Source organism: Lampetra planeri, chromosome 30 (assembly GCF_965212315.1).
Source record: "Lampetra planeri chromosome 30, kcLamPlan1.2.h2, whole genome shotgun sequence".
In the NCBI taxonomy this organism is placed as follows: domain Eukaryota; kingdom Metazoa; phylum Chordata; class Hyperoartia; order Petromyzontiformes; family Petromyzontidae; genus Lampetra; species Lampetra planeri.
Window position 1 is genome coordinate 7,839,205 of NC_136136.1, and position 27,288 is coordinate 7,866,492.

General features: G+C 52.6%; 1 protein-coding gene across 3 annotated transcripts in view; it reads right to left on the reverse strand.

Annotated features, from left to right (window-relative positions):
• LOC144728911 (uncharacterized) overlaps nucleotides 1-27,204 on the reverse strand; it is a 60,336-nt gene extending 33,132 nt beyond the window's left edge. The window contains exons 1-8 of one of the 3 annotated variants that reach the window (XM_078608654.1): nucleotides 26,644-27,201; nucleotides 17,884-18,144; nucleotides 15,425-17,371; nucleotides 15,173-15,295; nucleotides 14,556-14,652; nucleotides 13,354-13,514; nucleotides 7,781-7,911; nucleotides 6,980-7,100 (exon numbers count right to left, since the gene is read on the reverse strand). In XM_078608654.1, coding sequence (XP_078464780.1) covers nucleotides 6,980-7,100; nucleotides 7,781-7,911; nucleotides 13,354-13,514; nucleotides 14,556-14,652; nucleotides 15,173-15,295; nucleotides 15,425-17,371; nucleotides 17,884-18,144; nucleotides 26,644-26,919 — 3,117 coding nt within the window. In that variant the 5' untranslated portion in view covers nucleotides 26,920-27,201. Of the gene's footprint in view, nucleotides 1-6,979; nucleotides 7,101-7,780; nucleotides 7,912-13,353; nucleotides 13,515-14,555; nucleotides 14,653-15,172; nucleotides 15,296-15,424; nucleotides 17,372-17,883; nucleotides 18,145-26,643 lie in introns of all 3 variants that reach the window. The other 2 variants (XM_078608653.1, XM_078608655.1) reach the window with 2 other exon arrangements.
• Between the last annotated feature and the right edge of the window lie 84 nt (nucleotides 27,205-27,288).

A 27,288-nucleotide genomic window follows, 5' to 3' on the forward strand; every position in this document is an offset into this window, starting at 1 on the left:
GGAAACAGAAGTGTGTGGGGATAAATGCCGTTAGAAACCCGAGAAGTGCCGGTCCCTGTCTGAGCAGATCCTGATGTATTACGGTCCGTCGCCACGGCAACACACATGCCCAGGTACATACGTACCTACAGTCTTCATTTATTCATGAGCATATTTATATCGGCTATGTAAGCAGCTAATCTGTATGTATGTATTTGTGTTTGTCCTACATGGCCGCCCCATCAATTTCAAAGGAGATGTCAGTTGAAAGTTCGTGACATGTAGTGTATGTGAATTAGGTCCACATTATGAATGCATTTGACCTCTGACTCCATAAATCAGCCTTTTGGTCTCGGCAGCTGTTATTCCACATTGCCATTTACAATAGCCCCGTGTGTAAGGTGACCGATGTCTCAAAACCATACCATGGCTAGGCTATTGACTCTCAATGGGCTTCACCCACGTATAACAACAACACTGTAACTGCCTTTCACCAACTCCACACTGACCAGCGTGGCGAAGTATGGTCAAACAACCCCCATGGCAGCCGGCAATGGGGAGGCCTTCCAAAAGCGGATTAACAAAAGGCTAACGTCTCGTATATATACACACACACACTGTATGTTCCGATTTCACGTACAAATGCGTAGGGACCAACTCGTTAAATAATGTATAGTCGGGAAACACAGCCAGTGCATTACACGAGCGAGCGTCTCTGCATTACCATATACAAAGTCAATAACGGCGTGGAATTGGGATTTGTTAATCCGCGGGTCGGCCATGCGAGAAGCTTGGAAATGAATTGCAAACAAAACCCACGGTAGTCACTCCACAATAGCTACCACCCCGCAATAGTTGCCCCGCAGCCCAAGCCCGGCAGTGAGAACTGTCAAGTACCGCTCTCCCCTACTTGACCAAAACGACGCTATTTATATTTCACTCCGGCGCGAGCCTCGATTCCTTATCTGCGTGTTACGGCGCAGCCGCACGTTCTGTTCTCCCCACAATTACAATCTTAAATTACCGAAGCTCGGGCTGCTCCTCGTCTTGCGTTCATTTAAATTTTAAAACGTCTTAAATTGTGTGTTAAATCAAAGATTCAGCGTGTAATAATGACGGCCCTCATGCATAAAATATTGGCGAGAGGAAAAAAATTGCAATAAAAATAAATGCCATCAGACGATCCAACATTTTTTTCGTATTAAAGTTCAACTTTTAAAATATACGGTCATAAAAAAAAAATCCCACGTGGTACTAACAACATTTCACTTCTTCTGCATGAAACATTTAGCCTGCGTTTATTAGATTTCAGATGCGATGGTGGTGGAGGGGCGGCGCGCGTGGGCACTCTGGATCGATTACGCCATTACTACCGCACAATCCCCGACACAAAATTGACCTTTTGGATATTTACCGTGGCCAGGCCAGGTGTCAAACGGTGTCAGAGATCGCCCGTAAATGATGAGGCAAGGGTTGCACAACTCACTCGGTGGCAAGACGCGCGATGGACGCCGTGAGACACGCAACTCACGCGGTCGAACAAAACCAAAATCTTAACCTCCTGGGCCAAGGATACTCTCCCAGCCATCGATCATCATCATCGTACGTCGTCGTCATCAGTCACGTTCAATCGACTGCTGGATAACGCCTCCCCAAATCTGCCGGCCATCTCTCACGATGCTGCAAACTAACAATCAACCCTGTGTCCGCAAGCGAGCTGATTCCGTAGCTCCATCTCCTCGGTGTACGGAAAACCGGACGCGTTCCGTTCCGTGGCTGCCGCTCCGTCAAGATTCTTGACCATCGGCCCTCATCCCTTCTTGTAGACGTGTCCTGCCCAAGGCCACATCTACACGGTCCGAGCGCCGTCACCAACCTGAGTACGGTCTATAATCCAGCGGAATTCAAAGTGTCTTTCTACATGTTTCTCTGCACAATTTAAAATTTTTGTTGCGTACTTTCCGTGAACGGCTATGTTTCTGAACCATGCGATAGTGGGCAGTGAGCACCGATTTATTTTTACCACAGCTGGTGAGCAGATACCCACTCAGGCCAAAACGCCAAGCGGCCAGCAACAAAAAGCATCGGGAAACATTTTTATGTCGAGCCTTTGAGGAATCGTCCACATGTTTTGTCGCAATTAAGGATGACAGGATTTTGTCTTCCAATTCCATGAGCAGCAGTGGCACTGCGGTCACCACCCCCCACCCCATCTTCCCCCTCCCACCGGCGGTGCCGTTTTGACGGACGCGGCGCGGTGAACACGGGTTCCCCAGCGTCGGCGCACGGAAGGGGGCCATTGAAATATTCAGGAAGGTCGTTTGTTCGCGCGATGTCGGGCGAACGCCGCCGCCGCTCGCGCCCGCACATTTCCCTTCTGGAGGAGGCGCGCCGCGCGATCACCAAGCGCACAAACCGATCAGGAACGCCGCTCCCCACCCAACCGCGCTGCTTCACGAATTGAGGGCACGGTTTCAATGAGCGTGCACGTGCGGTTTCATTCCACCACGAGGATTCGGGAAAATTACTATGGAGCGTTATTGTGTCGGCAATGGACGAAGGCCTCCCCCACCCCCCCTCTCCCCCCTTAGGTGATTTCAGTCATGGGCAATGGTGGAGGCAAGATTTTCAGGAAGGGGGGGCAACCCCTCCAGCAATGAAAAATGATAGGAGTTGTTAGTAAGTAAGGACTTGTCCCTTGCTTTTTATTCGACGCGAGCGCGGCGATGGCGCAGCCATCGATCGAAGGTCGAATTCGAACCGCGTCGTGTGATCGGCATCACGCTCGCTGAAGGTGTTTGCCTTCAGGGAAGTCGTGTCCTGTATACGCAACTGCGCACAATTCTGAGTCACTTATAACTTCTTTGCCATTACTTATTGCCAATTATGGACTTAAACTATTGTCCTATCATCTCATAGAGTCCCTGGCACGTAATAATATGCTACACAGTGGCAGTGGGGGTCGCAAAATGCCAATTTATTACTAATAAACCCCAATGATACAATAGCATTTAGGGATCTCGATCGGATCATTGGGGAGGGCACGTGCCCCCCCACCCCCCACCCAACTGGCTCCGCCAGTGGTCACGGGGATTTCATTTCGCCGTACTTCACCACGTCGGTCAGCACGGCTTCGTGAAGGGGAGAAGGAAGGACCACTTCTGATGTCACTCGCCACCAATGCGATTCAAGTTGTGGCCAGGGATCAAACTCGGGTCGCCCAGTTCATAGCGCTGTGCACTAACCACGCTGCCACCGCTCCACCACATGTACAGTGCTACCTTAAACCTGCTTAAGATAATGTTATATTTAAAACCATAATAATGACTGCTCGAGGGTCTTTTAAAACGTTAATATGCTCTAATTTTAAATGAAACAGTTACACGTGCACCATATTTGCAATCGTTTTTCATGAGCAGACACTTCGACGACGAGGATTCATAAACCACATTATCAAGGGAGATCTAATGTGATATTGCAGCTATTTATAATGTGAACATTACCACAGGTATCTCAAAAGTATAGCGGTATTAACCCTATAAATACAGCTGTATATTTAGAGCTATATCCATGCCCAGAAGACAGGCAGATTACGATACCAGCATTTTTATATTCAACAAAGACTGCAACTGAAATAAATTTTACCTCTTAAATAAATGAACTGCAATTTTGTTGTTAATACCTGTGTTCTTGTGAGATTTTGTTCCCGGCAAATTAACGATGCCAACAAATAATGTGGAATCACTATGAGAATATTAATCACGGTGTAAGCACTGTTTGTTTGACCGTATCAGATCCTATTCCACTAACATGTTTTTTTTTATCTCGCAAATAAAAATAAAAATCTACAGCCCTGTTTCTGCAAAAAGTAAAATGCATTCATTTCGGGAAGCTCAACAAAAAATAAATCTCTGGCAATTAGCAGTTAGATGTAATTTAGAGGCTGGCAGGGTCATTGAAGAGGCACAACCACTAACAAACGCTGGTACCACGGCCTTTAAAAAATAAATATTCTTGAAGTCCATTTACTTTCCATCGCACAAGTCACAGAGGGCCAAGCGCCGTGCACATGCACGGCCGTGCGTGCGTGCAAATGGCTGTGCGTGCGTGCGACCGCGGCTCCACACACTTCTCAAACTAAGAGCGCTCCAATTCCGGAGCAAGCCGGAGTGCCCCGCTTAGTTCCCGTGTGCCCGCTGCCGGTTGGCATCGCAGTGTCTCTTTCAATTTCCATTTTGACCACATTCGTTCTTAACACAATCCCATTTCCCGATGCAAAACCGTATATATATTTTTTTTTTCAGAAAATGCATTTTTGAAAGAAAAAAAATGGAATTCATTAAAGGAAGTCAACGATAACTTGCCTTGTGTGCGTAGGGACGATTTGCGGTCAATCCTGACGGTGTCACTTGTAGTTTTATACGTGGATATTAACCTTTCTGATGATATTTTCTATTTGGAATCACAAGTGAACGCCCCCTTTTAATGTAGAAGCCTTTGTTAGAGTAGCGTTCAAAAAATAAAAATAAACCCGCTCACAGAACGTTCCATAATGAGTGACAAACGTCCTCGAGCGCGCTCGTTACACGACGCTGCTCAGGACGGGGTACGCTTGCCGCTTCAGCGCGAGGAGAGGGGGTGTGGGCTGGGTGGCGGTCGGAAACCCCCGCGACGCGTGTGTTTATTGTGGCAACGCCACAATAAACACACGCGCGCAAGTCGCGCAATACGTGCACGGCAGATGGGAAATAAATGATCGTCTACGACCGTGCCCGCGCATCTGCCACAGGCAGCGTTGCGAGCGTCGCGAACACTATGAAGTCATCACGGCGCCGCCGCCGCCGCCGCCGCTCACCTGACGTGTAAACGCGCTTCTTGCTGCGGCGCACCTCTCGGGGCCTTTTTAAATCAGCTTTCCGATTCGGCCGCTACGTTTCCACTGTTCAGCCACGCGGCTTCTCCATCGGGCGTTCGGGGTGCTGATTTCTCACCGCGTGCCGATTTCTCGCCGCGCAAACTGATGAATCGTTCATAACCCAGGGTGGCGATTGGCGCCATGGCAAATGCCAGACGAATGGGGCAGCAGCCCCAGGCACCCGTGCGGTGGTGGCTATGCTGCACGTGGCTGCGTGCAATTCAGCGCTGCGAACGCAGCGAGGGCTCGCCGTGAAAATCCATTCCGGGCGGGCGTCGAAGTGCCATACTCTGGCTTGCCAGGTGATGGCGGCACAGCAAAGTGGACTAATTCCCATCTGTTTCGATCTGTACGGGGGAGAGTGTCGCCCCCTCGTGTGCCTAGGTTTTCTCCGGTCGCTCCGATTTCCTCCCACGTCCATAATAAAAACTCATCAATAATTGGCGAAAAACATCGGAAAATAAAAACCCAATGCAGCAATCAGGAAATGAAGCAAGCAGTGGTGGCTCGAATGTTTGGTGGGGCAGGGACTGGCGCTGGGGTTCGGAGGGCTCACAAAGATGGCACCTTGACCCGACCGTCGCAATGTCCAAGTACAGCGCTTCCATTCAAGAATATAGAATTGTTCTTTACCTTGCTGTGGTGAATGGTAGCGCCTCCAGTGGCTGCAGGGGTTTATTTAAATAATCCATAATACAGGTTCTTTTGTGTTATATCGCGTAAATATGTGTCGTTAAACCAGCCACCACCCGACACAGCCAATTACAACATTTACAAACTGAGTATGACGTTTCGCCAGTAACGTCGTACTCAAGATTGTAAATGTTGTGGCTTTGCTCTCCAGCACACCGGTGTGCTGTACTAGTAAGGAATTGGCGTGTTACGTTTACGTGACAAACCTTACTAATTGGCTGTGTCGGGTGGTGGCGGGTTTAATGACACATTTATATATTTACGCGATCTAACACAAAAAACCCTGTATTATGGATGATATTGGTCGCGAAAGCCTACGTGTTATTTTAATCAATTTGCATACAACATCCACAAGGGGATACACATCGACTCTCGAACGCTTAAAGGTTTTTTGTTACGAGGTCACACTACCCTTGCTGCACTCGGGGTCTGTACATTACACCACCTTTGTACAGCCTCTGTCAATCCACTGCTGGATGACTGCCTCCCCACGCCTTTGTGGGCTGCTCAGAAATATTTGACGGTACTTCCCCACTCTGGCCAGTGCGGGTTGACAATGCTGAAGTCTTCAACCTTTTAAAGTATGTGTTTTAATACAATGTGGCGCTTAAAGGAAAAGCAAAGGAACAAAAAACAATGACGAAAAATGTAGCATTCTCTGTTACATTTAGGCGATGGTAAAAACCAAGGGGGGATCAATGTCCAGCTGGAGCTGTCCGGAGCTGAGCGCCATCAAATATTTCCCCTCTCCCGCAACCCGGGTGGCTGGGGGAAGGTAGGCCTGGAGAATACTGCATGATATGGTAAGTCATGGCTAAAAAAAAAAAAACACGAATGATATTCATTGAGAAAACAAGACTGCCATATCTTGGCGAGACGACACAGCAGCAGGTATTGATATGAACGTATATATATATAAGAAGAGATGTGCAATTGTGCAACATAAACCTTGCCCTACAGTTTTCCTCCCCGGTAATTGAGGCAATATCGCGCACAAATGAGATTGTCACTGGACTGGCGCTCCCCGGGAGAGGTTTGGGAATTTATCTGCATTTATGTACCGGGGCCCCTTCTAAAACGATCCGAGCAGAAAATAAAAAAAAACACCTTTCATTAAGAACTGCATTGTTTTTTGCTCTCTAATCACCCTTCATAAAGCTCACAAATATTTAAATTGCTATTTTTTTTTTCCTTGAACCCGCCCTCGGTGGAGGTCTCGTCTTCTGCCGCGTGAGTCGGTGGCTTTGAACCGTTGTGTGCACGTTAGGCTGGCGTTCATTTTTTGGGGAGGGCGTGGCGGGCGGGGGGGTGGGGCACGTTACACTGCGACGCAGCACAGAGACGCGACCTCCCTCTGATTTGGCTGTCGGCGCCACCGACCCCAACTCGTACCTCCAGCCGCCCGGCCACCGGCTGCCCGTTCGTCTCCACTGCCCGGCTCCTGCTCATGGCAGCGCGCAGATCCTGTGCCCAGTCCCGCATTTCCTGGTAGTTCTCCTCAAACGCCACGAGGCTGCGGTTGGCAGCGAAGAGAAGGAGCGGGGGCGAGGGGATCAGGAGTTGAGCCGAGATGCAGGAGAGAGAGAGAGCGGAGTTTTCTCTCGGCTCAGTGGGATGGAGAGTAACCACCTCGATAATTGAAGACGCACAACGCAATACAACAAAGCTAATTAGCAAGCTCTTGCATTCAGTATATTTCACGCGCTCTCAAGACACTCCATCGCAGCCTTTTAATCTTGCCGGGCTGTTTGGATTTAGATGAGGAGAATGTTCCAACCTTTTGAGGCATTTCCACACACACACACAGTCGCTCTGAACCACGCCGAAAATTGAGTCGCGAAAAGCAATAAAATACAGGGGGAACACTAATGGGGAATTCACTCACAGCGGAGAGGATTCGGCGAGCAGACTTTAACCGCGCCGCGCAGTCTTGCTTTCATAACTAAAAATAATTTTGGCACTCGAAATTAAACATGTGTACGGCGTATAAAACACACTTTAATTAACCGCTGAAAACCCTTAATCTCGGCAGATGAGAAGCAAAAGCAATCGGAGAGTTTGTGTGCGGTTTTTTTCTCTTCTTCTCATAATGATTTACCCAATGGTCTGAAGAAATTAAGCGTGCTTTGGCCGGAGGTTACATTGCCTTGTTAGTGACGATTGCACGCGTCCTGATTGCAGTGGGAATCTCACCTCTCATGCTCCATTCCTGGGGCCTCATTACGCTCGGCGGCATCACTTTGTTGTGTCGCGGGGCTCGCAGACTCATTTCGCCGCTCGGTTATTAGCTGCTCATCCAAGCCGCATGTCCCACTGACTATGGCCTGAAACAAAAATATGAAATACACTTTTACAATCCACTCGCAGGCAGCATTTTTTTGTGTGCGTTTTCTTTTTTACTACACACAACAACGATTCGTTTGGGATTTTGTGGAATAAAAAGCGAGAGGCCAATTCGAGTGCTTTCTTTGCTCGGGTGCTCGAGGGCTTTTAAGCAGAGCATTGGTTGTCAGGGGAAGGGGTCAGAGGGCACCCAATTGAAGATGGAGATGGCTGGCCAGGATTGTAAAGAATGGAAACCCCCCTCAGCAGATTTAACGCGAAACTTCGGCAAGGGGGCAGGAATCCCTGGGGCCACAGTCTGGTCGGCGCTGGCAGACAAACACAACGAACGCTCTGGAGTTGTCAGGATGAGAGATCACCGCCGCAAACGTTTGAGAGCCCGCTAGGACGACATTCATTTTAACGGTCGAGAGAAAAAGTGGCGCCTGCCGTCTCGCGTCGCGGCTACGACAAAATGAGACCGGAGGAAAAAAAAAAATAACCCAGCACTTGGCGTGGATCAACATACCCATCCCGATTCATTAAGATGGGCTGCTCTGCAGTGCCGCGTACACACAGCTCATTTACCGCTCTCTCACGCATGGTAAATTAAGTACACACAGTTCAATAGCCGTGTGATTTATGCACACCTTCATTTCGGAAAATTGGCTTGCTTAGCAATATTGAAAGTGGGGGGTTAACAAAGCCGATTCCATAAATCCACTTTCGATTTTTTTTTTTTTAGAAAACTCACGCAAATTTTCTTTCCTCCCCCCCCCCCCCATCGCAGAGCTCAGGTGAGGATTTCGGCGATTGCACGCAAATTATGCTCCAGGAAGATCGCGCGCTTCCCTTTGTGCGACGGACTTCCACGCGGGTGGTGTGTCGCCCGCTCAGATTCCTATCAACTCCTCCCCCCCCGCGGAAGTATCCACGTTGTGTTTTTGTGGCTTCCGCCCAGGCGACGGACCGTTTCCACCGTTGTGAACCACGACACCGACACTTGAAAAGCCCCCCCCACCACCCCCCGCTGCTTCCCGCACCGGTGCTCGGTCAATGGCCGATGCATCCACGGTAATGTCCCCGAACCCCATGCCAAAACTACGTTCACGCCCTGCCCCCTGCTGCTGCGTGCTGGAAGCGGCAGCAGCCGCAACAGAAGCAGCAGCAGCATTGCAACGAACAGCAGCAGTCGCAGCTGCAATGATTTAGCCAACTCGCTGCTAAGCAAGGTACAATACACAGCACGAGATAGCTACTGAATATTTAAAAGATTGAACACGGGCGCAATAACATAAAATGGGAGTCATCGCACGGGACAGCCCGTGTTTACACGGGAACGCATTTCAACGAAACGGTGACGTTTCTAAGGTGTGCACCACGACCAGAAGCGTTAGGGCGATGCGGTGAAGGTGTAAACGTGATGTATAATTTAGCTCCTGGGGTTCTTCATTTGGAACAAAAAAGAATAGACACACGTTTATATAAATATATAAAAACCTCCGCAAGTGCCAGCGGACTCGAGCAATCTTCTTTCAGGCTCGCAGGAGCCTCGTGGCTATGGTCCAAGATCAAATGGACTGTGAAATGAGCTCAGCCTTACACGAGTCGAGAGAGAGGAAAAAAAATCATCATTTCGCGTAATTACGCCACACACACTGTATTAAAATTATCAGCGTACAGTGGGGGTGTTAGCCGCCCGCGCTAAAACATTTTCAAGGAGGCGGACGGGGTGGGGGGGGGAAATCTTAAATTAATTTTGTTTAGGTGTAAATTTACGAGATCAAAGTTTTATACAGCTGTGGAACTCCCCGATCATATCTAATTTAGTTTGCTTTTTTTTTAAATCTAGGAGGCATGAATAATCCAGATGTTCTTTCATTAACGATAAAATTCCACAAAACTCTTCGATCGGCGTGGGACGTGGCGGTTTTTGAAAGCGAGCGAGCGAGCGTCGACCGCGGCGCTACTCGCCGTCACATCAAACAGCGGCGGGCGTTCGTCGCGCCGAGAGAGACGCCAACATCCAGTCCGGAAGTTGTGTCCACGTCCTCCTGGCCGTGAGATTTAAAACATTTGCTGCAATTTCTTTTTTATTCTACCAGGTAAAGCCCAAGCGACCAGGCTATCACAAATGACTGTAGCTCATCGTGCCGTTGAAATGTATAGCAGTCAAAAACTCCGACGTTGATTCTAAATGTGCGACGGAAAAACTGCAGGACCCGGACAAAAATCCACGCGATCACAGGGAGAACATGCAAACTCCAAATAAACAGCAGGCGTCAGGGTCAGGATTGAACCCACGACTTACTGTATACCAAGCGAGGTAGTTAACACCTCGCCACCGTGACACTGCGGCGCAACATACATCGCCAGCCACGACAGCTGGCCAATTTCCTCAGTGATAGAGCGAGTCGGCTTGCAATCGGAAGGTTTGCGAGTTCAAATCCTGGTTAGGGAGGTTGACTCAGCCCATCATTCCTCCCGAGTGGTTAAAACGAGTACCACGCTTTGTGGGGGAAATCAACAGCGATTGTCATACCCTGTCATAGAAATGTGGAATGTCGGCTAGTGGCTCAGCAGGGTTGTAAACATGGGATGGACACCACTGCGTAGATGCTCACTTGAGCAGGGGGGGGGGGGGGCGAGAATGTCTTGACGAGTGACGTTGAACAGCTTTGCAGTTAACTTGTAACTCTGGGACGGGTCGATGCGTTAGAGTCCACATACCGCGTGGCGGCGGGAATCCGTGACGAGAATCGATAAGGGGAACGGATTCACTCGTGGCGCCCTGGATGCGCCAACCGACCATTGATTTGTCATCGGCGCCTTCTGCATTCGAATCCGAGAACGTCGCGATGGCGGTCGCACGAACGAGCCAACGGAGACACCGAGCACCACCGACTTAGTCTGAGATGAACACTGCACTGCAGTGGCTGCCGGAACGTGGCGGCGCGGTGGTTCGCACGACGACCTCGGTGGCCCGAGTTCGACACCCGCTCGCGACCAATGCCATAGGCGAACGATGTCCGAACCCGTCCTGGGCCAACCCTCTCCCCCCCCTTCACCGACAGCCCAGGAGGCGTGCCCGACGTTCGACCACCGTCGCGCACGTGGCTGGAACCAACGTTGGCACCAACGTTGGTTCCGATGTTCCACAAATTCCTGAGAGGCACTGCCCAGCGTGACGCAGTATGGTCAAACACACTCGCCATGACGAAAACAAGGCGTGGGGTGGGGTGGGGTGGAGGAGGCCTCTATCCAGCGGTGGATTGATCAAGCACAGTCTATTGTTGTCGCTGTACTCTGCGAGGAATCGTAATTGACGATTACCTGTCCCACACGGAGCTACTGCCGCGACGATGAGCAGCGACGGCGCTGCTTTGTCGTGCGTCGTCGGCGCTGCAAGCGCTCAAAGCCATCGCGGATCATTTGTCTCTTGCTCGTGGCGAGCGCATTCATTCGCGTGTTCGGGATGCGCTCTCCTTTGCGTGTCTGCGAGAGGATTTTTTCTCCCTCTTTCTCAAAGTTGCAATCAAATAACCAAGGGAGCTAACCCAGTTTTGGAAATATTTCATAAATGAAAGATTAAAAGAAGAATAAAATACCACACAGCACCCTTTTAGGATCAGTGACAAAACCACGTGGGCGTGAGTTTCCTCGGTGCGTTTTATGCGCAGAGCGGTAGTCGGTGTGATTAAACTGTAATCAAGTCAACGAGATTGCTCAAGGCGGCCTCGGCGCACGCTTTCATTAATTTTCACAATTTCCTCCCACAATAAGCCTTAATTAAAAATGTGCAAATTAAATTGTTTACAAATGGAATCCTGCAGAGATGTGTGTGTGTGTGCGCGCGCGCGTGGCGTCCCAGGAGCGCCGACAGTAAACAGGCCTCGAGACACGAGTGACAAGTGAATGACAAACACAACGTACAATATTCAACTCCGAGATTTTAAACACTCGCCTCCCGCAGAAGTTTGAGGCGGTGATTAGAACGCGTCTCCGTTGCTCATTTCGCGAGAGTTGCCCGCGTGCGCAGCGTCCCACAGAGGAAGGGGACGCGGCAGAGCAAGGATGCGGAGGGGGTAACGAGGGTGCCGAGTGTACGGGACCGAGTGCGCTTCTCTTGCGCGTAACACCGCGAGGGCAAGGGCGCGCCCCCCGCCGTCTTGAGGTCCAAAGTAGATGGGGGCTGTGGCAGCTCTTCCCAGATGCTCGATGCATTTCCCACCTCGCGTCCACGTTTGACGCAGCACGACACGATGCGGATTTACATAGCGTCTCGATGTGACCGGGTATACAGGCGTCGTACAGAAATGAGTGGGGCGAGTCTCTCCTATACAAAGAGAGGGGCAGAGGGCCACAAGCTGAGTAAACAAGAAAGGTCTTGGAAAGGAGTAGAAAAATATGGGAGCAACAGAGGAGAATGAGCGACCTCACACCGAGCGAAGGTCGACTGGGAGTTTCCACAGAAGGCCTTGGTTGCTGGAGCAGAGTGTCTGGAAGGGAGTCGAGCGAAATGAGACGGGAGAGGTAGGAGAGTGCACGGAGGGGAGATGGGGGAGAGGAGTGGGGAGAGGCATGGGGGACCGCGAGGACAGAGAGCGTCGCCGTTGCGCCCACACAGAAAAGGAAGAGGCGCCGTTGTGGGGAAGTTCGGGAGCGAGGCCTCGCAAGGCGATGGCGTTTTATACGCGAGTCTGGAACCGGCCACTTCCCACGCACAATGATCCAGGATCGGATTGGGAGCCAGTGAAGGGACGGGAGTATTGATACGACGAGGAGTCTCTGTCAGTGGGAGTTTGGAGACGAGCGATTCTGGGAGTTGCGAGAGCGGTGTCGAGATGGAAGGCGGAGATCGCGGGTGCTGAAGCGGTTGCGCTGATGGAGGCACGGGGCCCTGCATAAGTCGACGCTTGGGAGGAGAACGAGGACTCAGGATTGACGAGAACTCGGGACAAACCAACCGTGAGGGAGGCCTTCACCCAACCAGTGGGTTGATCGTGGCTCGTCATATTTGGGCAGCAGGGTGGTGGCGCAGTGGGAACGCTCGTACCTCGCGGCAATAAGGCCTGGGTTCGATTCTCAACTATGGCGCATCTCCGTATCGTGTTTGTATGTCGTTATAATATTTGTATGTTGTTTCTCCGCCTGTTCTGCATGGGTTTGCTCCAGGTTCTCCGGTTTCCTCCTGAAGCTAAAACAACACACAGTGCCGAGTGGTGTTGGCCAAACATACCACTGCTAGAATCTGACCTGCAAACGACGCAATTGGGATTACACACAGAGCAGCAGCAGCGTCGCCCCTACGGCAAAAACTTGGCAGGACCCTCCTGAAACAGGAGTCGTGAGACTCAGCGAGGCTCTCCTGGGTAATCAAGCGGATCAATAACAATATTAATAAACGATGATCCATACGATCATGCCGAGGGCATCGCGCTCACCGCCAGGGTGCGGAGGTCGCGGGGGTCGTCTTCGTCGTTGTCCATGAGAGGGTGGGACCTCACGGTGGACAGCGAGCGCACAATCCATCTGTGCTGGCGCGTGATCTGCCTCTGCAGCTCACGCCACTGGCTCTCCACGAGGCCCAGGGTCTGCTCCAGGCCTGGCGAAACATCCACACGGACGGCGTCTCTCAACGGTCGACAACGCTCGCCGCGCATTTGAACCCAAGGCGTACTCAGCATATGCAGGGTGCTTCAAAAATGTTTTAACACTTATATGGGACTATCGTTTTTAATGGAAAAACAGATAAATCACTGTAACATGATAACAAATGTATGGTAATAGCTTAAAAAAAAAAGAGCCTCCACTTGTTCGCCATCATTGTCAACGCGTGCCTGGAATCTTCTTCAGGTGGTCTCCAGAGCCCGGAGGCACATTTCTTGTGGTGTTGTTACAAATTCTCAGAAGTGTTAAAACATTTTTGAAGCACTCTCTATATTTTTTCAGTTTTTCAATCGCGGTTCGCCAAACGCAGGGCCCAAAAGGATCATAATGCCGAGCGGCGTGCAACAAACAGCACTCTTGAAAGTGCGCAACAGATGAAAAGAAAAAAAAACATTTAATTGAACAAAACGATAAGAAAAGAGACGATGACAGACCGAATTCAAAAGTGGAGCGGTGCGAGAGGGAAGAAGCAGAATGAGCGGCGTTGCGAGCTGCTGCAGTGTGGCGGTTGGACGGCGCGACGGAGAAATCAACGGAGCCGGCGTCCGGCGGACCGAGCCCTCGACGTGGGCAGAGGAATCAATGAGTGAAGTTCACGGGAACAGTAACCATGGCAATAGCGACAGGAATAGTTCTTAACCCCGGGGTAACATCGCTGCATGCGAGTTGTTCTCCACAGCGAGTTTGTTATTCACCGTACGCGCTTGCGAAGCCGTCTTGCAAATGGTTTGTCATTCTAAATTTGTGTGCGTTGCCTCTGTGCAGCGCTCTGCTCAACTGGCGCTACGGGGCTTGCCGTTTCCTTGAGAGAGCGAGCTTCTTACCCCCGCTTCCCACCCACCGGTACGAGCGAGCGCACCACTGTCGGCCTAACTGCAAGCCGCGTGCGGTGCAGAAAAGGATCGCACGTGGTTCCAGCCGCCCATGGCGCGCCACGCTGCTGCTGCTGCTGCTCGTGATGGGAGGGGAACTCAACTCGGCTTCTGGGAGATCAACAGCTCCATGAGGCTCCTCCCCTCCGTCACCACGGCGTCTTTGAGGGCACGGCGACTGTCCACGGCCACCTTGAAGTTCTGGAAAGGGACACAAACGGAGAGGTGAACTACAACAACGACACCCTTCGTTTTGCCCAGAGGAAAAGCCTCGCTCGCCGGATCTCAAGATTCTGTTGATCAGGAGGGTCCCTGCTACATTGGGATTGGTTGGCCAATTCCGCAGAGGAGCGTTCGGGCTCCGTGTTGGAGGAATCGCTCGGCACCGCCGTCTCCCGGACGTGCCTCGCAGCGCTCCCCGCCCACGGCACTGGCCGGGAAGCCCTGGCGTTCGCCCCTCTCCAGGCGCTGACCAGAACTCAAAATCCCGCTTCGCTTCCGAGACCAGACAAGATCTGGCACGTTCGGTGGCGAATTCATCGTGCGGCCAGCGAGCGGCGTGCGAGTCGCGTCACGGATGACCGCAGCTCACGGCTGCTCCGCCATGACGTCGGTCACCGCAAATCACGACGCGACGGTCGACATGCTCAAATCGGGGACGAGACTCGGTGAGAAGACAAACGGCGAGACGGCTTGCGTTTCTGAACGGCGTGCGACGTACGAGGTGCGTCTCCAAGTAAACGCCGAGGCTGCCAACGTCCGCGCCGGGTAGGGTCCAGTTCTCCGTCTTCTCCATGGCAACGGCGAGCCACGCGATAAGCTCGTCCAGCTTTCTCACAAACGCCTGTCAGGGAGGGAGGCACGGTGAGGAGGGGGAGGCACACGAAGGGTTGCGCACTGCCCTGCGACACAAAACTGAAAGCACAGAAAAAAAGTCATTTTTTGAAGAATGCGAACCCATCATGGCACAGACCTCCGTCTTCTCCCATATGGCATCGTTGTCCGCCTGCTGTTTAACGTCGCACTGCGGTCGCCTGTCATTGGCGAGGCGACGCCGCTCGTCCTCTGGCTCACACGAGGCCGCCCTGGCCCGGCGCTCGCGTCCCCCGTCCGGGGAGCCACACGCAGTGGAACGCGACGCCCTTCCCGAGACGGGAAGGTCGCTGAGCGGGCCGGTGTCCAGCGTGTCCAGCGTGTCCAGCGTGTCCAGCGTGTCCAGCGTGTCCAGCGTGTCCAGCGTGCCCGCCGGGCCGGCGCGAGCATCGGGTGTAATTCGGCCGGGCCCGTCCGCGTCACTCGTCCCGTCGCGGGCCCCTCCGGTCTCCATTGGCCCCCCAAGAGGCAAAGCAGCATCCCCGGGAGAGAGCTGCGGCGGCTCACTGCCCGCCGTCGCGGTCCGGAGGCTCTTTTTTTCCGTCACTTTGTCGACGAAATGGGGAGCGTCGGTATTCGCTCGGCAAGCCGACTTCTGCGACGGCTTCTTCTCGAGAAGCATCGACAAGTCGTCCAGCTTGAGGGCGATGATCTCCGCGTCCTTTAGCTGCGACGGCAGGGCCATGTACTCCTCCCAGCCGAACCAAGCGCCATCGCCCGACCCCTCACGCGACCCCGGCGATTTGTTGCCGGCGGCCGGTCGACCCGCGTGGTGGGAGCTGGCACGGGCTGCGTCGAGCGTCTCTCCGGTGCCGTCTTGGCGACGCCGAGCGGGCGCCGCGGGGACGCGTCTGGCCGCAGGATCCTCGGGGCTCTCTCGCCGGCTCCCGAGTCGCTCGAGGAGTTCGCCGAACTCGTCGCGCGAGCCGCCGCCGCCGGCCGCTTCTCTCGAGGGGTACTCGGCGGCATCCAGCGCGTTGCCGTACTCCCAGTCCAGGAAGGCCTGCTCCCACGAGCCGGCCACCCTCCCGGAGGCCACCGCCGTTCGAGCTCTCGTACCATTTTCCTTCTTCTTCAATTTACTTTGCCAGGGTTCCGCCGAGCCGGCCACGAAGGGCGACTCGGCAACAGCACGCTCGCCGGCCGACGCTCCGCAACCCCGCGCGTCGACCCCTTCCGGCTTCGACGGGAGCTCTTGGCGACACCGCGGCCTCGTCGACAAACGATCGCCGGGCGGCCCACCTCCGGGCGCCGGGGTTACCTCCGGCGGAGATTCGAGCACGGCGAGCATCCCGTGCGTTGGCGACGAGGTCAGCGAGCCGCCATAGGAGCGGGAGGGGACGAGGCACCCGAACGCGCCGCCGTCGTCACCTTCGGAGTGGTCGTCATCGGACGCAGCTCCCGAGAAGGGGATCCTCCTCGAGATGCCCGCGACGCCGTCGTGGTGCCGCGACAGCGTTGCGGCGCTCGCGTCCGACCGCCACGCGCACTCCACCCCCGTCGGTGCCGAGCCTTCCGCAATGGCCGGGACAAGCGGATTCCATCGCGGATCGAGCGCCATCCACGGGGAGAGGAAGCCGTCGCCGTTGCCGCGAAATTCATCCAAGGACCACGGATCCGCGTCGGCAACTTCTTCGGCGCGGGACCCACCCGGCGCTCGCGACGAAGTCTCGTCCGCGCCACCGAGCGCACGGCGGCCGCGATCGGCAGCGACGACTCCCGGCACGCCCCACGGGTCCGCACCGCGCCCCGGGTAGCCGGCGATCTCCTCGGTCAGCTCCATGTAGCTCCAGCGGCCAAACCTCTTGGGCGCGGACGCTCCGGCCGGCTCGGACGACGGCCGGCTCTCGTGAGGGCTCGAGAGGGCGGGCTCGACGGGAGACTCGGTTCGCACTGAGGACGCGGGTCGGGACCGACGCGTCGACTTGGTGCCGGAGCGGAGCTCGGCGCGTGCGGAGACGTCGCCGTCCACGGAGAGGTAGTAGGGGGAGCGGGGAGCAGGGACGTCTCCCGCTCCGTGCGCTTCGGCGACGGGCTCCGCGGAGCTCTGCGGGGCAAACGCAAACGACGATCAGTTTGGATATCCTCGTGCTCGCCGACGGTCGCCGTTCCCGACTCCGTGTCGCGTCGCGGTCATCACAATAATAAAGGGGCGCGCGTGTATCAGTTCACGTGCAGCGGTGTGTCTAGCTGAGATGGCTGGGTGTGGCCATCGCAGCTTCATAAATAAAGAAGGGGAGAAAAGGGGGCTCGGGGACTTTGGGCTGGAAGATGGAAGCATGCACGCGGGCCGCTCCGTTCCGTGAGAAATCACAACGAATGCCGTCATTAACATGGCGAGCGCCGAACACCAATCAGTGGTCTTCTGGTCTCCAGAGCAACAATTCAAACTGAAACTCCATACATGGAGCCAAGGGTTAGGGTGGAGAAGTCTGGATAGGGCCAGCACTCGGGCCGAGGTGGACAATTAGGGATAGAATTTGATTGGCAGGTGTGGTCAGGGTTATGGCAATAATTTCAGCACACGCACACCACATGCACCGCTCGCACCGCACTCACCAGCCCCACAGCAGCAGCGTCGATCTCCTGCAGGATGTCAATGACGTTGTCGCGGTGGGACGGCGACGACGGCAACGACGACGGGGGGGAGGAGGATGCGGGCCCCAGCAGCACGCGCTCCCGCAGCACGAGTGCGGCCACGCGGAGAGAGTACCACGCCTGCTCCGCCGCTCCCTCACCGCCCCCCTTCGGTGCCCCCGCCCCGGCCTCCCGCAGGGCCTGCGCGGCCTCCACGCGGCAGTCGATCTCCTCAAACACGTCCTGCCACACGGGGAGACGATGAGCGCTGCATGCGGACAACAGCTGGGACCGGGCGACCGCCCGCAATGCGGGACGGGCGGCTTGGGGTGGGGCGCACTCGCATGGCCGATGCCAGCTGCCTGACCTCTAACCCTCGACCGCTAGCTAACCAGCCACTCGTACCAACTCGACCTCGAACCCGAAACGAAACTGATGAGAAACTCATCCATGCCGACATTGCTTCCCGAATCGACTCGTGCAACGCTCTGCTCTACGGCTTCTCCAAATCCCTCGCCTCCCCACATTCCTCAAGCCCACACTTCACACGATCCAAAACTCCACCGCCAGGCTCCTCACACCCTGCAAACGAGAGAGACCACGTCGCCCCAATTCTCCAACCTCTTCACTGGCTTCCAATCCAATATCGTATCTAGTTCAACATCACACTCCTTTAACATCTTCCTGCCTACCGCTCCCCTCTCTACTCTCCTCCACGCACTCTCCGCTCGAGCATCCAATGCTTTTTGCCGAAGTCCCCAGTCGGCCTTCTCTCATCTGCTGCCCCTGTAGTCTGTAACGTTCTTCCCCCCAGACATCCGTGCTGTTGACTCACTATCCCTTATTGAAGTCCAGGCTCACATGTTTAGATTTTCCTCTGCCCATGACCGACTGACCCCCTGTCTCTGTATAAAATAGAGATGCCCATTATCTCGAGTTGTCATCAAATGTGGACACCTAATATAAATCAAAATATTGTGATATTGTAGAACTCGATTCTCCAAGCAGCCAATCGTACTGGCCCTCTAAGCAGCCCCCCAATCTACCCAGAATGCCCCTCCCTGCAGTGAATATCCAGGTGCCTCGTTCCCTCTTGACGATCTGTGCAAGGTGGAAAGGAGGAGCTCCCGCACTGAAGGAACACGCACGTGAAGTCGCGCCTGTGCCCAGGTGCCTTACGCGGCAATGTTTACACTTTAAATTATTTTAATCGTCAATTAGCAACTTCTGTCAGTAAAGAGAGAACACTTTCAAGTGAGCAAAAACGAATTCTAGGTTTGTTCTACGGCAATGAATAAATGTTTAATCTACCCAATTAGTTTAATCAGGTTTCCCTTTTTCAGAATGTAAAACGTGGAAAACATCAAACCTTGAAGATGAAAATGGAGGCTGCTTTCCGCCGTTGCTGCTTCGCCGAGGCACCGCCAACTCCTGTGAGCAACAACTCACAAGCGGGCGTCTCTCCTGCAAACCGTTTCCTTTCTTCAAATGTTCAATTCACTTCTCCTCCCGAGATGCCAGTGTCACTTACAGTGTGGCCGTGTCCAGGGCGTCGTGTGGCAAATGGAGTTGGAGAGTGTGGCCGTCTCTTAAAATAGAGCGGCGCGTAGCCGAGACACGAGAATAGCACCCGGGACTTTATTAAGTGCCCGGCACCGTTTGCTAAGTGCGCCGAGCTGCAAAGCCGTAACCTGGATGACCCTAATCTGGAGCAATGTTGCATTTAGAAATAAGGTAATCGAGTACGAGCCGTTGCAATAAAAGCCACGCAGATCGTGAAGACAACCGTCGAGCGCAAACATTTCCGAATCGATACATTCGCAGTTATTGTATTTGTCGGTGCGACGACGGCAAACGGACGAGCGCTGGCAGCAGACCCCCCCCACCCATCGCGTGCGTCGCAAAGAGCCCCCACCCCCACCCCGAGGTGGGCACGGTGCGCGCGTTCACCAAGGTCGCCGGACGAGCCGCGCGCCTGCCCGGCCACACGGAGCCTGGAGCCTCACCGCAGCTGTTCCCCCGCTCCATCCCACGCTGCCCGAAGCGCGCACTCACAGCCCCGTCCCATCGGTTGAATCGTCACGCACGTTCCGACAGTGGGCTACTGGGGGGGGGGGGGGGTTGCAGCGCCGACGTACCTTCTCGCTCGGACAGCCCAGAGACCGGAGCGGAGCGGGCTCGGCACCTCCAAGTTCACAGCGAACCGCTATGTCACGCCACGTCGCGCCGGCCGGCCGGCCGTTCTCGCCCTCCCGACAAATGACGGCCGGGGTCTATTTTTGAGGCGTCGATGGCAGCGTCGCTTTAGCCGAGCCGGCCCCCTCCACCCCTGCCCGCCCCCCCAGCTGTCCAGAAACGCGATCCCACAGCGGCCGGGCCACACCAGACACGTGCCCCCCTCCCACCCCCCACCCACACCCCCTTCACATTCCACGAGCATCGCGGCGTGCCGTGGCGATGATGGCACGTGCCACTCGTGCGACAGTGGAGTGGTGTTTGTTGATGCTGCGCGGGGTAGGAGACGCACGGCTGGACAGGATGCATCGTGATGGGGGCTAAGGTTGAGTGTTGTTATCAGGACGGTGTTTAAAGTTAGATTTGCGGTTTGGGGTTTGGAGTTAGGGGTGAGGCTGCAAGTTATGGATAGGCTGAGGGGTTTGTTTAGGGTTGGGGTTAATATGACAGCTTGGAGGTTAGGGTCAAAGTTGAGTTTCGTGATTGAATTTTGGGTGAGGTTATATTGAGGTTAGAGTTGAGCTCAACGTTGCGTATGATTGCCCATGTGTCATCAACACACATTCTGACACTTTCTAAGCGACAGTTAACATAATCGTGATAGATATTTAAACTCGTCCTGACATCCATCTCTCCCCCCTCATCAACCTGCAATGACTAGAGCAGTGAAGTATGGCCTAACAACCGCTTGTGAGAACACAACATGGGGAGGCCGATATCCAGCGTTGGAATGATCATAACATCCATACCGTTGCAGGTCCCACGTGACATAGAGCCAGCCAAGCAGCTCATTGGGCCCAAAAGCTGAAATCTAAAAATCTCAGGTGTAAACTATTATCATTTTTAATAAAAAAAATATTTTTTTATCACCTGCTTTGACGTTTCAGGCAATGACGTCCCCGTTAACGTTTTGCCACTTTGATCAACAAGCTAAGTGCAAATTCCACTGAAGTTGTTTCTTGTCGGCCACTGGCCACATGGGCACTGGGGGCCGTGGGCTCACCGGCAGCAACAGCTGCTGGCTGGAATTGGAAGTCCTGAGCCACGAGACCCCCCCAGCTCCCTCCGCTCCCGGGGGACGTCGGCAAGGGCTCGTCCACAACTTCCAGCGACTCTTGTCAACTAAGCACTTTGCACTTCCATTTTGTCACCGAACGTTTTACCTTACCTCACTTACGACGACGAGTATAATCGCGGCCGAAATATTAGTTCAGCAATCGCTGTCACCATCGGGCCACCGTTTAGTTTTTTGTATGTCAATTTACGTTTCAACAGACGTACAGAACGCACTGAAGCAGGGCACACAATTGCAAGCAGTTTAAAACGTAAGCTTTCACGACAAAAAACATCCATAATACAGGTTTTTATTAGATTAGATCGCGTAAATATATAAAATATATGATTCCAAGCAACCAGCATAAAATAATCATTATTATAACGCTTGACTCTCTATATGGATGTTGAAATTATTTAGCACCGTACGTAACCAACCGTGCTAATCGTTTGGTATAAAGCCAGGGAAGCCTGAGTCTCAAGACCCGTGTTCATGAGGGTCCTGCCAACTGTTCTGCAGTCGGGGGACAATGTTGTAATCCTAATTGAGTACATTTTCAGGTAATTTCTCAGGATAGGGATATGTTTCTGGTCAATACCAGTTACCATATATATGGAGGAAACTAATTCAGAACAGCGGTAGAACACGCAAACTCCACACGTGTCTTGGACAGCTCCCGATTGACCTCGAGCTATGGAGGACAATTGTCTCAAAGCATGATGCGGGCAGTTCTCGACTTACAAACGCCAGACTTACGAACGCCCGTACTTACGAACCAGCTTGCATGAAGTATAATTTAAAAAAAACATGGACTTTAAACACGAACTCGCAATTGCAAATTGAACCGGGGAACTATTTTGCTCAGAGGAGCGATCTCCATTACGTGTAAGGAGTCGGCCTCACGCTGGGAGTGAGCATTTGCGTGTGTGTGCGTGCACGGATGTGTGTGTGTGTGAAAGTAAGTGTGTGGGGAGCTGTAGTGTAGCGGTTAGCAAGCTGCGCTATGAAAGCGGCAACCCGAGTTCAATTCTTGCTCGAGGCCAACACTAGTGTCTGGCGTGGTGTGTAAACATCACCACTTGCGCCGTACCGGCCTCCCCAAGTGTTACTTGCCAACAGCACTTGCTACTCCAGTCTGCTTTGGCTATAGGGGAGTCTTTGTGTGCGCCGTGCTGTACTAACAACCTGGCGGCCGAAATTCAATTCCTGCTCACGATCAACACCAGTGACGATTGTCTGAATGGGATCTGGATCTCCTCTAGGTCGACTCAGCCTCAAACGAGTACCTGGTGCAGTGTGTAAACATTAGCACTGGGGAGACAAAGGCGCTGGCCACTCACCCCGTCGTGTGTCGTGCCGGCTTTCATCAGCGCTGCTTGCTAACAGCACTTGCCCCAACAGCCTGTTAAGGTTATACGGGAGATCTTTGTCTTTGTCTGTGTGCGCATGCCCCCTGCGTGTGTGTGTGCAATTGTGTTGGCTCATTGTCCACCTAACTACAAGCTAACATCAGGGCTCAAGGTAAGTGAAAATAAAACTCTTTTAACGTTACTTTATTTTCTGTTTTGCTTACTACACAGAATTTGTTTTAGTGTTACATGCAAGTGTATACTATTTCTTCTTATTTATGAGTTTCACAATGCTTCCCTTTGTGTTGAACCGTAACACATTTCATAACACTGACCCTATGGGCACTTAAATACTGGACATTGCTGTGTTCCGACTTACGAACCGTCCGAATTACAAACAACTCTCGGGAACGAATTAGGCATTTAATTCAATTAGTGTGGTGATGGTTTCTTGTAGCAATTTACCCGACCAGCCCCGTGGTTCAGCGCCAAAGCAGAAGGGTTGCGAGTTCAAATCCTGGTTGGGGGCTGATTCAGCTCACCATCCCTTTGGGATCGATAAAATACGCCCCAGCACAGGGAATGTGGAATTTCCACCACTGGCTCAGGGCTGTAAGCAGGAGTTGTTGAGAACTGTCTCAATGCTAATTTTGGCGGACAATCACTGATTTACAAACGGTGTCGATTTACAAATGATGGTGGTTGTTAGTTTTTGAGCGGGAATTGTAAGCGCAGCACGTCAGAATGTGCTTTTTTCGCTGCTTACACAGACAGGACGGAATTTACCAATAAGCTGAACATTAAACATTGCACAATTGTGAAGTTGTCTCTGGAGCTGTCGCGCTCCAGAGCTGAACAAGCCGTCCGGGTTGGCTTGGGTGGCAGTATTTTCAGAAACACCGTCACGATTATTATTTTATTCCAATGATATCCACTCCGTTTCTAAAGCCAAGAAAAGCCTAACCGAGTCTCAAGACGATGGTGATGTTCCATGAGGGTCATGCCAAGTCGGTCTCAGTAGGGGGGTGGTGGTGGAGGGGGGGGCGATTTTTCACCATTGGGGATGTTTGGCCAAGACAAGTTACACAATCTGCACACCCATCACATCAACCCCCCATAAGTGCCTCCTTATTACAGAACAATTCACACATTAGTGGTCACCCCGTGCCCTTATGAATCTCAAAGTTCACCTTACAAAGTCCTATCACGAGGGAGAAACATCAACAAATCGACAAAGTTTTTTTTTTTGCCCGTACGGACCTTAAAACTAAATTGCCCTGTACAAGAATACGGGGTAAACCGTATGGGTTGACAGCTATGGGTGTGTGTGGGGGTTATCTTTGGCTATGGCAGGAAACCCCAGAGGCAAACCCATGCTGAACAGTGATATGCAGTCGATTAATCATCGATTATCCGGCTGCTTCGGGAGGGGAGGGTGTGCCGGGTTTTCAAAAATGCCAAATAATCGCATCATTATTTTTGCACGTTCTTGTATAACAATATGTTTTTAGGTGTTGAGTATATGGTTTTTTAGTTAGTGATTTAAGTGTGTTTACTATGGTAAATTGGGCATGAACGTACAAATAGACAAAATTAACCTACTTTAAAGACTATTTACTGTACCGTACTTAGCCACTCCACTCTCGAAGATTCTGCACGATGTGGCGATTTATATGCACGTGCAGTATTTTCATTAAGTTGCATGTAGTGTATCGAGTACCGTAGACAGGATTTAACACTGACATCACGCGTAGACACTTTTGTTTCGTCACCTCAAGTGGTGTCGAGCGTAATTATCGACGATCAACTCTAATTAGCATTATCACTGTGTAACAACAAAAATATGCATTTTTTTTGTTCCTGGGTAGCAAGTGTTATTTTCCTAATATCTTATGCCTCAAAAGTACAGAAAATGGCTATTATTCCCCACAAACTTTGCGTTTGTGACCAGGACAGTGATATTTTGAATTTACCTATTTTCAATGAGAAAACGTGTGCATTTGTGTCATTCCTTCACATAACGTTCTGGTCACAAAAGCAAAGTTTGTGGGTAATAATAGCCATTTTCTGTACTTTTGAGGCATAAGCGATTAGAAAATAACACTTACTACCCAGGAACAAAAATCGTGTTACATATATTTCTATAAAAGGGAAATTTGTGAATGTGTGTCTGTTCAAAATGTTTAGCATACTTCCCGACATGCAACAAACTTGAAATTTGCCATGTAGGTACTTTCCAGACTGTACACCATGCGCAAATGATAAAAATAGACTTTTGTATTTTTCTGGGGGGGGGGGGGTCGCAATAATGCATATATTTTGCAGGGCAAGCGAGCTGTGACGTCACATCTGTGATGTCACCCGCATGCGGAAGCGTCACGCAGTGTGCCTGCTGATGTCACGCGTATCCCCCGCCAAACCCTCCGCGAGTAAAGTGAATTACAAATGTGTTGCAGGTCTAAGGCGTTCTTCGCGCAGCATTGCTGCTTTATTATTTGAGTCGTTTACTGCCGTACGCACCCTGAAAGTTGTGTGTGTCTGCAGCAAGCTGCAAGCGTGTGTATGTGTACCTATGGACGCGCGCACGTGTGTGGGGGGGGGCGGTAGTGCAGTGGTTAGTGCGGTGTGCTACGAACCCGGCGACCCGAATTCGATTCCCGCACACGGCCACCATCGGTGACGATTATTTGAACCGTTCTTGGGCCTCCCCTAGGTCGACTCAGCCTCAAACGAGTAACTGGTGTGGTGTGTGAACATCGCCACTGGGGAGACAAAGGCGGCCGGGCATAGAATCAAACCCAGACGCTGCTTGCCGTGAAGAACGAGGGGAGTCTGACCACCCAGTTTGATTCCTCGCCACGGCTAACGCCTCCCCCCCCCCCTTAGCCCCCGCAAACTTCAGTGACCAGCGTGGTGAAGTATGGTCAATAACCGAGCGACGTGTAGATGACAAATGTTTTACCGGGAATGCGGCCACAATCTCTGCAGCTCGTGGAAGCCAAGCTGGCTTGAGTCTGGATTATTGCCAGGATGGGGCCACACCCAACGTGTGTTAAACAGGTGCTATAGGCTGCGGTGGCGGCGGCGGCGGGGGTGACACGTTGCTGCGTTCACCAATATCCTGCACCCCGCGGTGAAGTATGGTCATTTAACCCAGGGGTCCCCGTGCCGCACAGGAGATGAGAGCGGTGAGTCCCCGACCATGATTTTATTATTGACCACTTCCATCAGCGCAGTTTTGGTAAGCCCACAAGCTCGAACCCCGAGCCACAATGAGTAAAAAACAAACGTCGCTGGAGGGCTTCTTTGGAAAGGGGGAAAGACCCAATGATGAAGCCCCCTCCTCCCCCCACCTGGTCCGTGAAAAAATTGTCTTCCACGAAACCGGTCCCTGGTGCCAAAAATGTTGGGGACAGCTGAATGTTTAACCCACACGCGGCACCGCGCTCCGTTTGTTTCGCCGGAAAGTAAGAGGCACGTCGGGTGTTAATCAAGATGTACAAAATAAAAACACTCACCGCGTACATAAAGCCTTAACAGACTGTTGGGGCAAGTTCTGTTAGCACGCACCTATTAAGGCCCGACTGCCTTCGTCTCCCGAGTGGCGATGTTTACGCACCGCACACCAGGCGCTCATTTGAGGCCGAGTCGACCTAGGGGAGGCACGGGACCAGGTTCAGATAATCGCCACCGGTGTTGGCCGTGATGCGGAAAATCGAACTCGGATCGTCGGGTTCATAGCGCAGCGTAGCGCTAACCGCTTCACTACCGCTCCCCACAAGAAATCTAATCCCACACACACACACAACCTTTACCGAGACATCTTCTTCTTTCATATGGCTGATGTACAAGGCAGAGCAACAACCCGAACATATGACGCACACAATATATTTATACAAACCTGACCACACAAGCACGGTTTAAGGAATAGGGAACGCCCCCCCCAACACCCAACGTTGTGTTCCGACCACAGACTACGGACGGTAACGTCCTAGCACCTTCGTCTTCGATTGGCATTGTCGGCTACGTACGACGCGAAAGAAGTTCAACATGCATACATAATGAAACGCGTGGCATCCGGTCTCGGATGCGAACCCAAGTTACCTTGAGCTGTTGGAGGTGCGCCTCCCTGCGCGTCCATCCCAGGTCCCTCTGCACAGACGCCTCCAGCTGCCTCAGTCGCGCCGAGGCCACGCGAAGCCACGCGGCCAGGTTCGCACCCTCACCGGGGTCTCCCTCTTGGCTCGGCATGGTTGAGAGGTTCGGTGGGTGGACCCGGAGAGATTGAGAGAGACAAGGAGGGAGGGAGAAGGCGCTCCCCCCCAAACCCCCACCACTAAGCAAGAGCTTAGCTCCCCAAACGCAGGGGCTAGAGCACATGGGCCCCGATGTGAATGCACTTCGTGGGTCTCACGTGCCGGAGGACACGTGGCTTCAACAACAGAGAGAGGTGCGCCACACCCATCCACCTGGAGCAGAGCGGGGCCCGCCCTCACCTGTATTTCTAGACACAGTTACTGTATATATACACACACAAACCATACGTACACTTAAATACATACATTAGTCAAGCAAACGCACAGGAGAAAGGACAGGACGTTCAAAAGAAGACACGAAACATTACCGGAAGCCACAACGTGCCAACACGTGTCAGCGCGTGGACAAAGATCCCCCGTATAGCCTTAACAGACTTTTGGGACAAGTGCGCTTAGCGATCCACCTGTGAAGGCCGGTACGACACACGATGGG